This window comes from Brienomyrus brachyistius, chromosome 15, assembly GCF_023856365.1.
Source record: "Brienomyrus brachyistius isolate T26 chromosome 15, BBRACH_0.4, whole genome shotgun sequence".
In the NCBI taxonomy this organism is placed as follows: Eukaryota; Metazoa; Chordata; class Actinopteri; order Osteoglossiformes; family Mormyridae; genus Brienomyrus; species Brienomyrus brachyistius.
Window position 1 is genome coordinate 2686395 of NC_064547.1, and position 15861 is coordinate 2702255.

Here is a 15861-nt window from a genome sequence, read left to right on the forward strand (position 1 = left end):
TAACTCTCACAACACTTTTTTTTGGTATGTATAAAGGATATGGCATTTGCGTATGAATGGTGATTTTTCCATTAGAACATCTACATATTTTATAAACTGTACACATTCTTAATACCCACATGAACTCTGTTAGAAGGAATCAGAAAGAAATAAGTATTTGACAGTTATTGGTTTAAAGTAATTTAAAAACATATTTTTACTGGAGAGGAAAACACATTTTCCACTATCGTTATTTAAAAATAGATGGCCTACAATACGGATTCTTCCCTTTTGGCAAGTGATGAAATGCCACACGTGCACGCTTTAGGGGAGTGTCTCGGCTGCGTTTGTGTGGATAGCAATAACCCCGCCGCGCGCAGACCGGAGCGCTGAAGTAAAGTCAAAGACGATTTATCAGCGGGGGAAACGGACCCAACGAGAAATACATACATACTGATTTCACTTTCTTCGTAGAACAATGTTTGGCTTCCATGTGATGCTGGTTTGCATGTGGTGCGCGATTGGTTCCGCTGTCGCACGGAAAGCTGGTGCTGAAAGCGGGGAAATTTTGGATAAAATTAACAGCGCGAGATGCACCTCGCGCTGCCTGACGCTGCACATCACGCAGATCGCCGCCTCCCTCAGGAATGTGCAGGTAAGCGGGACACGCGGCCACATCTACCACGCGCTTATCGTGTGTAACGACGGGCATTTTCAATGTGTAATTTTACCCAAAATGTCCCTCGCGAAAGCGAGCGTAAGCTTTTGAAGTGCTGACTTTATTATCTTAATTAACTTGTTGAAACGACGAGCACTTTCTATATGACAACTACATCTTATAATTGTCGTGCTATATTGTTTGTCAAAGGTAAATTATACCTTAGCACGAGCATTACGCGTCAGTTTGCTGGCGGCTTTGAAAGTCATTTGTTATTTTAACCGCTTCAACATGTGCTTTCAGTACTCTGGGTGGGAAAACGATTAAGCCAGTCGCCCCATTTAAGCAGGCTGTTCTCGAAGCTCCGTTTTAAGTCTCTCTGAACTTGTCCACCTGGCTGCACGGTGATGAGGGCGCCCGTAGATGCCTTCAAACAGCACAGATGTATTTGCGCAAAAGGCGTCAAAGTACCTGGCAAGTGGCTCAGCTTGTGCAGAAATAAGAGTGTGAAAATTAAAAGGAAAGTGTGGGAGTCCGAATAAGAGAGTGAGTGTGAACAGATTTGGTTCCTGTCGCATGAACTGATCGGAGAAGGAGCCAAGGTCGGACCATCTTTAAGGGCATTTAAAGCGGAATAATGTGTCAGTGCAAATTCATCAGAGCGAACAGCCCAGGGCTCCAGCTCATCATTAATCATCTGCATGATTTGATGTTGGATATTTTGTTCATCTTTAATTAATTATTGTTTATCTTTGGTTTCTTACGAAACGGAATGTTAAACTCACTACAGATGCAAGAACAATTAGGCCTAACTTTTTAAAAAATGATGAAAATTATACGCGATAGAAGGACCCATTGTTATAAAGTGCGTTATTGTTCTCTTGTTTGCTGAGCGTTTCCCGTGTAGTTACGCAGCCGGTCTGAGCGCCATGTGTCACATTCGGCGGGTTTGTGTCGTGACTCGGTTCCGAGGACAAGTAATTTGCGCCAAGAGCCAAAGCACTAAATACCTCCTTGATCTATTTTTTTTCCTGATGTTTACATGTTTCCAGTGATTTTTGTTTGTGAGTCATCTGTGATAATCAATACGCAATTACCTTCAGAATCACAGGCCAGGCTGAATAATTGTTAAGGTATTTTATATAAGCCCATGGCCTTTTTTTGTATGTTTTGGGTTGCTTGCTATTACAAGAAGCTGAGGTTACATCTTTCCTCTTTTTAAAAAAATTTCCTCAGTTAACTTTGTTATTGGAAGGCAAAAATAAATCCCCAGTGTATCAGATGAGCAAATGTTATTCTTAGTCTTGCAAGCAAGGTTTTTTTTTCTTTTTAAATCACCCTTACAGATTTGTTGCATGGTCTCTGGGGGATAAGTTAAATCTGTGGGGGCTGCATTTGTCACTGATTTGCACAAAGGCCGGGCGATGCCCTGCCAGCGAATTGCAACGTCAGATGTTCTGCATTTATTTTCAGCGACTGATCCCGTGTTGTTTGTTATTTACTAGCACCTGAGGGTAGAGGAAATTGTGCGAGGGCACTCAGACATGAGGCCCATGCTGCTGCCAGTCGTACAAACAGGTCCTGTCCCTCAGATCTGGCAGAATTAAAAGCAGCCACCTGTCTAGATCCCACACGCGTGCCCACGCCTGATCGAAAGCGGGGACTGGCCCACTCAGAGCCAGCGTGCGAAGGCAGCATTAAGGAAAATGGACCTTTTGTTCTGAGGCAGCCCTTTGCGTAAAGTGCGGTCACAGGCCACTCTTTCTTTGAAGCAGCTGGAAGGTTGGGGGGTGCATGCAGAGAGGGAGAGAGGGGAAAAAACCATCCTAGGCGGACGGTGGGGATGCAGGCACAGAGCGGGTACCAGAGGACACCCTGAAGTGGCTCCTCCAGCACCGTTGCCTTAACAGCCAGAAACGGCGAGTTAAACGTGTGAAAAATCCGCATTCTGGTTCAGTGAATTGAGTTTTTCTCGGCATTGCTCAATGACGGCTCTCCATGCAACCGGGCAGTCGTCCTCTGTGGGGCCCGGACGCCTTATTCACTTCTGGCTCCATCAAGCCTTTTATTCTTCTTGCTGAGAAGAGACAGACTCCCCGAACAGGGAATCAGCCTGTCTCGATAACATGAAAGAGTGGGAAAGTGCGCTGCTTCCGTCAGACAACTGGCTTCTTCTGACCTCCGATTTCCAACAAAAGGGCCATTAAAGACCAGTGGGCCACAGCACCCCCACACCTGTGAAGCGACAGGACATTTCCCAGAGCAGGGGGGAGCTACTCAGCCAGTTTCCCTTTCATGCATTAAAAAGGGTTTTAGCTCCTTGTGGGCAGATGGTGGTTCGCTGTTAAACTCCTGGTCAGAAGCTTGATAGGACCCAGTTTCATACAGGATGCCTGAGCAACTGCTTGAATTGTTGCCTTATTTGCTGTCCGAGCCGCTGCCTGAGTTGCTGCCTTATTTGCTGTCCAAGCCGTTGCCTGAGTTGCTGCCTTATTTGCTGTCTGAGCCGCTGCCTGAGTTGCTTCCTTATTTGCTGTCCGAGCCGCTGCCTTATTTGCTGTCCGAGCCGCTGCCTGAGTTGCTGCCTTATTTGCTGTCCAAGCTGCTGCCTGAGTTGCTGCCTTATTTGCTGTCTGAGCTGCTGCCTTATTTGCTGTCCGAGCTGCTGCCTGAGTTGCTGCCTTATTTGCTGTCCGAGCCACTGCCTGAGTTGCTGCCTTATTTGCTGTCTGAGCTGCTGCCTTATTTGCTGTCCGAGCCGCTGCCTGAGCTGCTGCCTTATTTGCTGCCTGAGCTGCTGCCTTATTTGCTGTCCGAGCCGCTGCCTGAGTTGCTGCCTTATTTGCTGTCCAAGCTGTTGCCCGAGTTGCTGCATTATTTGCTGTCCGAGCTGCTGCCTGAGTTGCTGCCTCCAGTGTGAATCTGCACTAATGCTGACATGACAAAAGCCCCCCCCCATTAGAATAGTTCCAGTAATAGTAAAATGTCACATATCACAGGGTAATTGATCATTTTTACTTGATAATGTTAGATACAAACAAACAAAAAAAAAACACACGTGCGTCAATTGTGCTGTATTTTAAGGTTGTGTTTACCCATTTATTGTTTAATACCTGGAGAATCAAGCTGAGCTTAACAGGATGCGTGGTTTGCATTTCAGACTAAAATGCCCTTTTCAAAGGTGCTTCAGACAAGTAGCCTTGAAAAAGATTAATAGCCGTTAATGATGCTCCATACTCCGGGAATCCGATTACTCCAGCAAGTGGAATAGTCATTAACAAAGTCAGGATAACTGAAAGCCCTGTCTTTGAGTACAAATCCAACTTACTGGGATTTACTGGGTATGCACGCAAATTAATTATCTCATGCTCTGCCTTTTCCCCAAAATTCTAGCTATAAATCTTTTTCCTTCTCCTTTGTTATGGAGGCTTCTTCCCAGTTAAGGTGCAGGACTGTATTTCACTTATGGTGCTCGTTACTCGCCATTGTGCACTGTGTACATGAAATTAACTTCCCGGGTGAAAAAGCCCCTTCTCCTTTTTAACCTCCTATACATCATTTGTGTCATTCTGTGCAGACAGCTGAGGATAGCTGCAGACAGTGGTGGAAACAGCTCGTACGCTCGCCTTTCTGTTTACAAAGTTACGACCCTGCACTCCTGTGACTCTATAATGTTTACATTAGGTAAAGTTGAAAGCAGGGGCGTAGGAGCGTTGGCTTCATTCCCCCCCCCCCCCCCCCCAATAAATAGACTTTTGCATTTAAATTATTAAGTTGTGTCCCCCAATGCCAAATCCTCTCCTGCCCCTTCGGCAGAGAGGTGCTGTGACACTCTGGTAATCTACGCACCTGTGTATTCAGCCCTCCGTGTTTGGCTGGGTGATGAAAACAAAGCTTACTCTGCAGGTCCCCACGAAGTCCACCACGGCTTGCATTAGGTACGAGCTGGTTGTTAACCCTCTCATCGGGCAATGTGGAGTCATACTTTTATTGATGTGATTGGTTTTTAACAATCACATCACATTGGTAAACATTGGTATGTAAATATTGGTATGGGAAGCTAAAAAAAATACTATTCACCCTTGCTATGTAGCAGACATATAACAGAGCACAGTTATAGACGAGGCAGGTTAGAAGGCAAAGTTTAAATCAATCAGTCTCTAGTTTTTTCTTTTTCTAATACCATAAATGCCCTTTAGTCTTTGTCTGAGCCAGTTGTCTATAGGAAAAGAGCCTCCCAGGTGATTGAAAAATAAATTTCAGATGTTATTGGACCATATACCTAGACTACAAGTTATGAGTTATGCCTGCCTATCTCTGCTACTGTCTGATAGCCATGCTTTCCCTGTATGTACACAACAAGCACTTACTGTCTGGTTACTGTACTCAAACAGCATGTGCTGCATTCATTTTAGATCGAAGGACATCATGCGGCATGCACGAGGAAGCATAGCTGTACAGTGTTTACTAACTCAGCGAAGGAAGTCCTCGCCTCACTGCTGATGTTATCCTCTTTTGCTTTTCATGTGCTAACATGATTTAATCCTGCTCCTTTCATTTCTCCTGCAGCTGGGTGGTTCAGTAGTGAGAATGTATTGTGGTCATTGTCATTCTGAGACGTATCGGAGGATAAAAACCGAGAGACCTCGGGCAAGGTCTGTTGATCTCTGACATTATGCCGATTATAATTGATTAACTTGTCCTGTCTTTGTCTGCAGATTCTTTAGTCGTAATCCAAGGATGCAGTAACCCTGCGCTCCTGAATCGCATGCCTTTGCAGTTGACATGTAATTGGGCAATTAAAAATGGCTTCCAGTACTGCACACATGTACCACACACTATTGCCTCAGTACCGCCCCCCCCCCTCCTGAGACATGTGTTATCCTCATTTTAAGTTAGTATAAGCGTTCACACACGCAGACAATTCCGCACTAAAGACTGACAGAAATCACAGCACCAGGTACATTCAGAGCATCGAATGTGATGGTGCAGATTTTTAAGGGGAAGGCAAATCTTGAGCTTTGGGAGGGTGTGGGAACACGGCCAGGTTGGGAAAAAGCCAGGCGAAAGCCATTAGAATCAGCTCACGCCATTTACGGTTGGAGATAATGCTGGAATTAGAAAAAATAAATACGGCTAAGCAGACTCCCCCAGGAACGGGGCCTTTGTGCAGTGTGGGGGCCACGCTGATGTCTGCATGGGGGCAAACCCAACAATTATACGCAGCATTTTGCCGTCAGATGCCATGGAGCTAGAGCGGATGAGCCGAGCCGTGCATCTCAAGGAGATCCGTGTTCCTTTGTATGGCCAGCAGATGTTCCATGAAGGAAGACGAAAAAGGCCAGACTGACGGGATCAATCTGACAGTTCTGAAGGGGGGGGGGGTGCGGGGTGCAAACACCAGCTGATGGATTCTCCTGCCATTCCCATCGAGGACCCCGACCCCCATATCCCACCACGGCACTCTGGTCTGTCAGCGGCTGGGCTGTTCTCTCTGATGGTATCTCTTTGATGGCCAGTTACAGGAAGTCCTGTATATACAGACAGAATAGCTTGGGAGAAGTTCCCATGAATGATATTCGGAGGTTGCGTGCTCACTGGGAGGAACAAAATACACCCGTGGAGCAAATAAAAACAGTGCAAACACATGAAAGGTGTGTTATTTTTGTTATCCGCTGTGTTATGGTTGCACCAACTCAACCAAGGGCCTGCTTCACAAAGCAGGATTTCTTGCTTAGTCAGATAACTTGTCGGATTTAAGGCAGTCTGGGCTTAATGTAAGTGAACTAAGATAAAGTCCATTTAAACTGGGGTACCTAAAATCCATAAAAAACCTAAGCAGGAAATCTGGCTTCATGAGAGGGGTTTTACTGATTACTTCAGACCCAGAAGGTGTACTTGGAGCTCCTTAGCTACTTGCCCATTAGAAAACAGCATTAAAGCTACACGCTCACTGTGGTGCATCATTTCATCAGTATTCATCACGACTGGATGATGTTCCATGAAGCAAGATTTCTTGCTTAGCCGGATATCTTGTTGGATTTAAGGTAGTCCAAGCTAAATGGATTTAATCTTCGTTCACTTACATTTAGCCCAGGCTACCTTAAATCCAACAAGATTTCTGGCTAAGCAAGAAATCTTGCTTTAGAGAACACCCCGTCCTGATTTCCAGCCCTGTCCATAGCCCAGAGAGAGACACTGAGAGTGAGTCTATTACTCTGGCTTTGTGTTTTTCCGTTTATAATTACATTTATGTATATGTAATTGTTGATGTAATTATATTGTGTCATTTCATCTCTAAAAATAATATTCAATCGTGAAGTGCTGCAGTGTTCCATACCGTGATCTTTTCTTCTTAAGCGTCTATTGGTCGATCACCGTGACATTATCAGAGAGACTCGGAGAGGTGTCAGAGCTGATGTGATCTTTAGGGATGGTGCTACCCTTTAACATTCCTTAAGAGCTCAGTTATTGCAGCCCCGACACCCTGACCTGTCAAGCATAATGGCTGTTCTTCTCTTCAGACCACTTTGTGAGAATTAAGGCCTTGGAGAAATGAATGAGGAATGCTGGTGTAACGTGTTTTTTCTGTTGTTAGGCCACTTTAGCCGCATATTGGCTTTCTTAAAGGTATGTGTGTGCAAGTGCGAGTACCAGGGATGTCGAGGAACAAATTACGTAGCTGAATAATGGGTGAACTAAACATTAATACATTAATAAAAATTAATAATGCAGCTTCATTATCTATAACCAGTCTGTCTCTCTTTCAGCGTTTATTCCTTCTATATAGCAGTATAATCAAGTGTCAGGCCCTTACATTCAACAAAAGGGTGGTTTCATTCGGAAGCCTTGTATATAATATATAACCCAAATAATATATATAAAGTATAGCCGCAAAACCACATTAATCGGTGTTCTTGTTAGACACATCCGGTCAGGATTGGTGGCCTGAGTTACTATGGTATCCGAGGTTTGGAAGATTTCCAGGATCCTACGCAAATGCACCGGCATTTACGGCGTAATCCGGGTTGTGAGGAAAGTGTGAAGCTGTTAACGTGTGGAGTGTGCGTAACTATATATGTTTATAGTACATAATCTGGCCATATATCGAGTCTTTTTTTCCTGAAGGTCTTATTGAGTGCTCCACTTTCTTTCAGAGTGACGACGTCCTGCAGTGGTGCGAGGACCACAGGCGATGTTCTCAGGTGAGTTGGCGGGGCTCTGTTCCCTTGGCTGCGGCAGAGAAAACGTGATGCATGATTGCACATTGCAGGTGACTTCACTCTTTCTCAGTTCCCAGATTACACACGTTCTGATACATATTTTTTTACTTTATCCTTACTATTCTATTTTTGTATTGATTTGTCAGTAACATTCTAGCTTGGATGAAATTCCTTATTGCTAAAGCCCGCTTTGGTGGCGGCCGTTAGTTTCTATATATCTTACCTAACAAGGCTTTTATGTGGCATGTGAAAACAAGCAGGTTTGGGTTTTGTAATTGGATTCTGTAGAGACTAATAAAATAAGAAATTGGATAAAAGAGCAGAGTGAGAAATGTTAAAAAGTACCAGCCTCTACAGCCACTGGCTATTAGCACTACAAACAGTTTTGTAAAAAATGATGCAGGTAATTGTTAGTGAAATAAATCAAACAGCCTGTGTGAAGGGGGAAAGGGCTCATTCTTCACCCAGTTATTCTACCTCCAGTGCAGCTTAATATCCGTCGGGCAATTTGTGCCACACAGGTCTCAGACAGAGAGAGGCTATAACCACGGCAGCGTTTTCCCAGGACAGAATTATCGGAATGAAGTGGTGTCTGATGCTAATTGCTCTCTAATAAGCTGGTGAACACGGCGAGCTTGTTAACGATAATTTCCATGGCTGGACGCTTCTCCACCTCCAGCCTTCAGAGATCGACGTTAAGTGTCCCAGAAAGGTAGAGGCATGCGTCCCTCTGTGAAGTCTGCGTTTCTCACACTGCGCTCTTGGGCTGCTCTAATTGCTTTCAGATGGAGGGTATCCTCCCACACTGCCTCTAATAATAGGTAAGGTAAATGTTGTGCTTCTTGTAAAAATAATGACAGCTATTTTATGTCCTCCTGGACCAAACTACTTTAGGAGAAGGGAAAAAGGAGAGGATTCTGTTTATTTAATTAAACACGATAGGAAGATTTATTTAATCCCCTCCTCGATTTTTTTTCTTTCCATTGATCGTTCTCAGGGAATTCTGTGGCTGTTCGATTCTCGCCTCTGGTTAGAATAGCTACTACGTTCCCAGGTAAAAATGGGCTCTCTGGACTAGTAACCAGGGGGCGGTAACAGGGCCTCGTCTTGTGTCAAAGGCTCCTCTTTGAGATTCCCGGCTCGTATCTGTCAGCAGAATGACCCGAGGCAGGCGCCGAGCTGAAAGCCGACGTCCGATGTCCCTTTTCCGAGCAGCACTACCTGCGGTGCTGACTGTGCCAGCCGTGTGCCGCTGCCCGGCCCCAGATTAACCTCTCGTGGACCTTTTCCCCAAGAGCTGCTATTTTTTTGGGAGAGCATGAGGGCAGCTGGGGGCTTTGTTCGCCGGCGGCCGTAACCCCCACCCCTCATGACCGGGGCCGAACTCTCACGACACCCCCCACCCTCACCTCTCCCCCAGCAGGTGAGGTGTGGGCCCTTGGGGTGACCTCTGGCTTGGCCATTCAGCTGAAGAGCCGAGGGCAGTAATGAAGGGTCACTGCCTGTGTGGTCATCTTTCTAAGCTCCAGTTGCAGCTGGGAAAGATCTGAGGCCTTTATACACCCAGCAACAGGCCTCTTCATTTAGTTTTTTTTAGCTTTTCCTTGCTGACCAAACAGCTGCCTTGTTTCTCTCATTCTCGATCGTTTGAAATACTTCGATTCAAGTCCTGGCACTTTTTTCCCTAATGAGTTCTATTCAAAACTGGAAACCTGTTGTTTCTAGAACAGAACAGAGAGCACTGCTGGGGTCAGGGTCTGAATCTGCAGAAATGACGTTTAAAGTCTCTCGACTAATTGGATCCAATAAACTTGTAAAGAGATTTAAATGTTTTAGAACGCAAACAAGCCTACGAATGTTTAAATATTTTATAAGAAAATATTTCTTACCTGAGATTGTGTGCCAGGAAGCCTTGCCAGTGAAACGAACAAGCGTCTTTTGGATGTCTGAGCTGAAACAGAAAGCCTGGAAAATTCCTCCTGTTTTTATGAGCAGCTTTGTCACAACCTTCGCGTTTAGGCTTAATTACTGTAGGGCTGCCTGAAAATACCATACAATTCTGGGGAATTATATAGAAAAAAAACGCCTCATTTATTTATCATCACTGTTCCATTTAAATATTTCTTCTCTTATTGCTGTAACAGCAAAAACATCTTTTTTCCAGTATGAATTTTATTAATTTTAAATTAGCATTGCGTGTTTTAATGTGAGACTTGCATGTAAATAAATGCAGACTGGAGTAAATATATATATGCACATAAATCTTTCATGGTGCCTTGGTATTAAACAGTTCACATGTGGTGTTTTAAGTTCACTGTAGTTTATTGAAATAAATCACGCATACTTGCCTTGTACATATTTTGAGTATGGCCTGTTACCTTTAACTGCTTATAAAATTGTTTATGACGATGTACTCATTCAAACCATATGAAGGAGAAATAATATAGAAAGGCCCCTTTTATAATTGCAGTAGAACAATGTTGAAAATATCTTTAATTTTTATTGTTCTGCAAATCTGGGTCAGGTTTTACCGGGCGCTTTTATTTTTCCATATCAGAATTAACTTTCGCGTCCTGACCTGGGACTGTGCCCGTAATTTACTCTTTACTGAGGGCTGTAAAAGTGTGATGGAGCAGAGCCCGCCCGCACGGTGCGAACACAGTCACTCTGCCTTGTTGTTTTAAATGGATCCTTCGGAGAACCGCAAGCTATCGAGTTATCAGCCATAAAGCTGAACTCTTATTTCTGCAGTTTCACCGGTAAAAGAAAATCGCAGCCCGGTTTGAAAAGACCGTGCGTTTAGTTAAAGTTATGAAAAATATGCAGGTTCCGTGAATAATCGGTTTGAAGAACATACTTGGAAGGATTTCCGAAAGCTCTACGGTGTTTTCTCACTCTGTTTCCAGCGTACGATAAAACTGTAACTCGTGCGTATGAACCACGGATGGATGGATTTTTTCGACAGCGCCGTGCCTGGCAAATTTTAAGGCGCATTATGCTGATCGGTCCCCCATCACCGCGCGTTTCGGCGGCACGTCTGCGGCTTCGTGCGGCCGCATGCAGTGTGCTCAGAGAGCGCGGCTCCACTAGATACGCGCGGAATCCGACGTCGCGGTTCCTGGGCGGAAGGTAGCACCCCGCATGTGGTTTCGCTCTCAGCGCGGTGCGCGTCCGTGAAAATCTGCATGACAGTACAGTAAATCACAACCTGGAGCCCTTCGCTTTGATTCGTGCGCTAGGAGAGAAGCCGAGCGTTTAGAAAGAGACCCCCTCCTGGACGTGGCTCCGTGGCTCGGCTTTCCGCTTTAATCTAAGCCTCTGAATAAACGATGTTGTGAAAACAATTTTATAGACGTACGTCGATGCCCGCCGTATTGAAAAATGCGGCAAGCGTGTTACTGATTATAGAGGGGAATATACGTCTTTACACTACCCGGGCAGAAACAGCTTTCCTTCTGTAGCGATAATGATTTCCAGGTGTTAGCGGCTGACATATAGGCAGCATTCATCAGGCTGCAGATGCAAGCAAACCGGGGCGCCGCGCAGCATTCCCCGGCACCCGTGCCTGGCTTTTTTCCCCTTCCTTTTGTTAACAGCTTGTTCGGCACGGCTCTCAGATGACCGGAAAATTTTCTGCCCCGGTGTCAGGAGAGTTTTTGGCTGTGAGATATATGAACATTAGCCTCTTTTTTTCGCGATTTTCACAGCGCCCGGTTAAAGGGCTCAGCTGCAAGTTCAACGCCGTTTCCTAAAATGTTTGCACTTAATGTGCCCGCTATTTCAGGTATTGGGCTTTATTCCAGGTGCAAGGTCACTGCTGCTAAAAGTTTACTTAATATGTATACAAATAAAAATTAATGACTTGCATTGTCCTGTCTCAGGGTGGGTAATGTAGTGGTTTGGATGTATTGCAAGTATTTAAGGTTAAACCTCAGTTCACCATATAGTTTGTGTGTGTGTGGAGGGGGGATTTGTTAACATACTCGGTTGGCAAATTACCCTCAAAAAGAAAACCGTTTGATTATGGCCTTCTACAGTAACTTGAAAGGCTCCCATATCTTTACCATATGTTCCTGTCACATTTAATACTGCGCACTTCTGTACATTAATAGCAGGCTATTAATGGCCATTTTCCAGATGAAATCAACCTCAATTCTAAAAAAAAAACAAACAAAAAAATCTCTCAGGTGGTGGTGTGGGAATTTTGCGAAAAGGCAGCCATTCTGCGGCTCCGCAGTAAAGCATCACATTTCAGGTGTATGTCTGTTAGAGTTTCATATTTCTACATAACACACAATGCCTACATCAGTGTTTCCCAAGCCGAACCTCACGGACCCTCAGATGGTCCGCGTTTTTGCTTCCTCTCATCTCCCTGCCAGCAGTCCACATTTTTGCTCCCTCCCAGCTAATGGAGCAAAAACGTAGACTGTCTGCAGGTCCATGAGTACAGTATTGGGAAACACTGGCCTATACACAATACCAACATAACACATGACACACAGCTCCTTCCACTTTGTCTAAGTGATGTAGCAGCTGATTTCAGCAGCCTTTCTAACTGCAAATGAATGTTTTTTTGCCTCATTCCTCCTTAAGCACCCCCCCCCCCCCCAACCCCCATTGCTGGGACGGAGTGACACATGGTGACAGCTGACGGGGAGAGTGCAGCTAGAACCCCTCGCGAGCAGGGGGGGGGCGTGACGGGCCCTGCCGATTCACGGCTCCGTCACTGGGGCGACATGTGGTGTGAGAAGAAAGCGCATTGAAGAGGAAGGGGGGTTTAAATGGCCGAGAGCAGCGACCTGCCTAAACAAACAACGGACTCCCCTAAATTAACAAGCTGCACGGCAGAAAAACAAAGGAGAGTGTCAGTGTCAGGCGGGTTCAAGTTTAGTTCAGCGAGTCTGTGGATCCTCACCTTCTCTTTTTCGCTTAGACACCGACGTGGGCCAGAGTTGGCTCACGCTTTAAACGGCGCTAGACGCCAGCGGGGAGAGCGCAGTCCAGCAGCCGGTGCTGCACGTCTTCCTCATTGCACAGTAACACGTTTTCCCACGTTTTCCCAATGCTTTATTCAAACGCAGATATTGGCTGCAGCGACAAAGCAGCACAGGGTGCAAATGGTGCACATTTCGGATTTGCCCCTAAGTGCGCGTGACCTTCTCTCTCTGCGAGTGGATATCCTTTGTGACCAATCCCAGACTGCTGACGAGTGGCCTGCAGAGTGATCCCGACCCAGGAATTTGCTCATCTGCAGGTACCAGCAGATAATCCGAAAGGAATGTGGCTACCGAAACAGATCAATTTTAACTGCTTGACAGCTGAAACCGAAGCCCGCAGACTTGGACAAGAAGTCTGTGTTTTTTCACAGAGAGATAGGTGTTTTCTTTACTGCCACATGCTTCCAAAGAGCTCATTCATTAACCTGTGTGGGCAGTCCTGCTTACCCGGTCTGTAGATGTACATTCTCACTTCAGCCAACAAAGTATCAGGCTAACAAGGGTGTCTGGAGCCAGAGAAACTCCTGTCAGAGATTCTTTGGGGAAGGCCAAGTGAATCAGACTTAAGCCAGATCTCATCTGTGGGCAGTGAGCAAAATATAAAATATTTAGAAATACACATTCCTAGAATTAATGAATTTTTTGGTCTTTATTCTTATGATGAGCATCTTCAACTGTCAGGCCCAAGTACCAGAAATCTCAGTTTTTTAAATTAATCTACTTATTTTTGTTTGAGAATAATTTTACTGAAGTTATACATCTGGTTCAGCAGGGTGACTGAAAAATTAACAAAAATGGATTAAACTGCGTGCATGTATAGGGGAAACGGACTAAGCTAACTGACCTAAATCATAAAGTACATTCAGTACAAAGACAACTTCATTTTTTAGAGAACATTTCATTGGCGTCATTCAATCTGATTAAATACTGGTCCTGGTGTCATCGACACCCTACAAATTAGGGGGAATGGATGAGTCTCCCAGTGTGATAGCACTCCCCCTACTGAGGGGTGTCTGACGCTGTAACCGAGGCGTGATTTACTGCCCTGCCGGCCGCGTCGTATTGCGTTTCGGCTTCTGAGCACGCCTGCCTCGCTGCCGCATCTGAGGGAAATTAGCACCTGGGGGGGACGTCCATGTGGGCGGAACTTGATTTATGTGTCTTGCTGTCTGCCCCTTCCCCCCGCCCCCCCCCCCCCCACAAAGTAAGCCCTGCAGTCTCCCCCAACCCCATCACCTTGATGTCCAGGCCGTACACGGGCCAGCACCTGCAGGGGCACAGCCAGACAGATGTGCAGTACAGTTTGATTGGTCCTGGGTCTCCCAATCCGCCTTCGATTGGGCCCGGGTCCCTCACTCCGCCTGCGATTGGGCTTGGGTCCCTCACTCCGCCTGCGGTTGGGCTTGGGTCCCTCACTCCGCCTGCGGTTGGGCTTGGGTCCCTCACTCCGCCTGCGGTTGGGCCCGGGTCCCTCACTCCGCCTGCGGTTGGGCCCGGGTCCCTCACTCCGCCTGCGATTGGGCCCGGGTCCCTCACTCCGCCTGCGATTGGGCCCGGGTCCCTCACTCCGCCTGCGATTGGGCCCGGGTCCCTCACTCCGCCTGCGATTGGGCTTGGGTCCCTCACTCCGCCTGCGATTGGGCCCGGGTCCCTCACTCCGCCTGCGATTGGGCTTGGGTCCCTCACTCCGCCTGCGATTGGGCCCGGGTCCCTCACTCCGCCTGCGATTGGGCTTGGGTCCCTCACTCCGCCTGCGATTGGGCCCGGATCCCTCACTCCGCCTGCAATTGGACTCGGGTCTGCCCAATCTGCCTGCGATTGGACTCGGGTCTGCCCAATCCGCCTGTGATTGGTCCCTGTGATTGGGCTCCGGCTGAGATTGCCTTTATGCTGCCAAGGCTTAAGCTTTAATCTTTCCGAAATGTTTTCCATATTGCCGTCGATGGCCTACCACCACCTCCACCACCCTTTTCTTACAATCAGCCAGATTGTCATCCCCCATTGTGCTGGGACAACCTGTAAAACGGCAGGAGTGGCGAAAACAGACGCTTTAATGCTTGGCAGCTGACAGACGTCTAAATCCGGGACTGAGGTCTTTTAAGCCCATCGTTAATCTCGGGCCGGCCCTATAGTCTGTTAAGCAGTAGCACGTAGCAGCTTTGCAGTAGCCACGCCGCGATTAATATCTTACTGTAAGTCCCTCCCCAGTCTGTGCCCCACTGGTGCACCAACCATCATAGGAAATGCATTACAGTTTGGCTTCGGTCATCCTTATTGGACAGGTTGCCCATGGCATTGGCTCATAATGACAGCCACTTGTGATGGATGTTCTGGCTTCTGTCTTATATAGACCCTTTCCCAAAAGACCCGAAATGTACCTGGAGCTTCTCTAAGACATTCCTTGTGCATTTACTTAGTAATTACTCATTCTGAAAAGCAGAAGCGGGGTAGCATGATACTGGGTGCCTTACCTTACTCTCATTTACGAGCACACCTAACCTCACTGCCATTTACAAGCGCACTTTCGAAATGCCAGTGCTTCTTGCCAGCATCCTGAATGGCGGCGGGTGGCGGCCAGCGTGGGTTAAAGGCGACTTAGGTTCCTCCTCTGGGGCTTTTTCTCCGCTTCTGGCCCAAGCTGATGGCCAGCGGGAGTTTTCCAGCACCACCTCCCACATTTCCCAGCATCAGTCACAATGGAGTCCTCCAGTCACTCCCGGGAGGAGACCTGCTTTGGTAATGGATGAGAGGCTTCCTAGCACAGCTATGCCCAAACTGACATCACTGTCAAGAGGGTTCACCCTCCCACTGTGGGCCAGACAGGGGCACGAGGCACCGCGAGACGGGGAAAAACAGGAAGGGGCGCGTCATTCCACGGACCGTCCCATATTGAATCATGATATTTAACAGCTGGATGACCTTTACATGAAGACCCGCATTGTGAACTTTGGGCCGGCTGCATGGTCCCGTCACTGGTAATGGAAAGGTATCGCCGTGACATTTC

General features: G+C 46.7%; 1 protein-coding gene across 2 annotated transcripts in view; it reads left to right on the top strand.

The window, feature by feature from the left end:
- Nucleotides 1-300: 300 nt before the first annotated feature.
- Nucleotides 301-15861, top strand: part of LOC125709219 (anosmin-1-like) — a 44390-nt gene continuing 28829 nt past the window's right edge. Inside the window, exons 1-2 of one of the 2 annotated variants that reach the window (XM_048977465.1) lie at nucleotides 301-634; nucleotides 7795-7842. In XM_048977465.1, coding sequence (XP_048833422.1) covers nucleotides 458-634; nucleotides 7795-7842 — 225 coding nt within the window. In that variant the 5' untranslated portion in view covers nucleotides 301-457. The remainder of the gene's footprint in view (nucleotides 635-7794; nucleotides 7843-15861) is intronic. The other variant, XM_048977464.1, reaches the window with a different exon arrangement.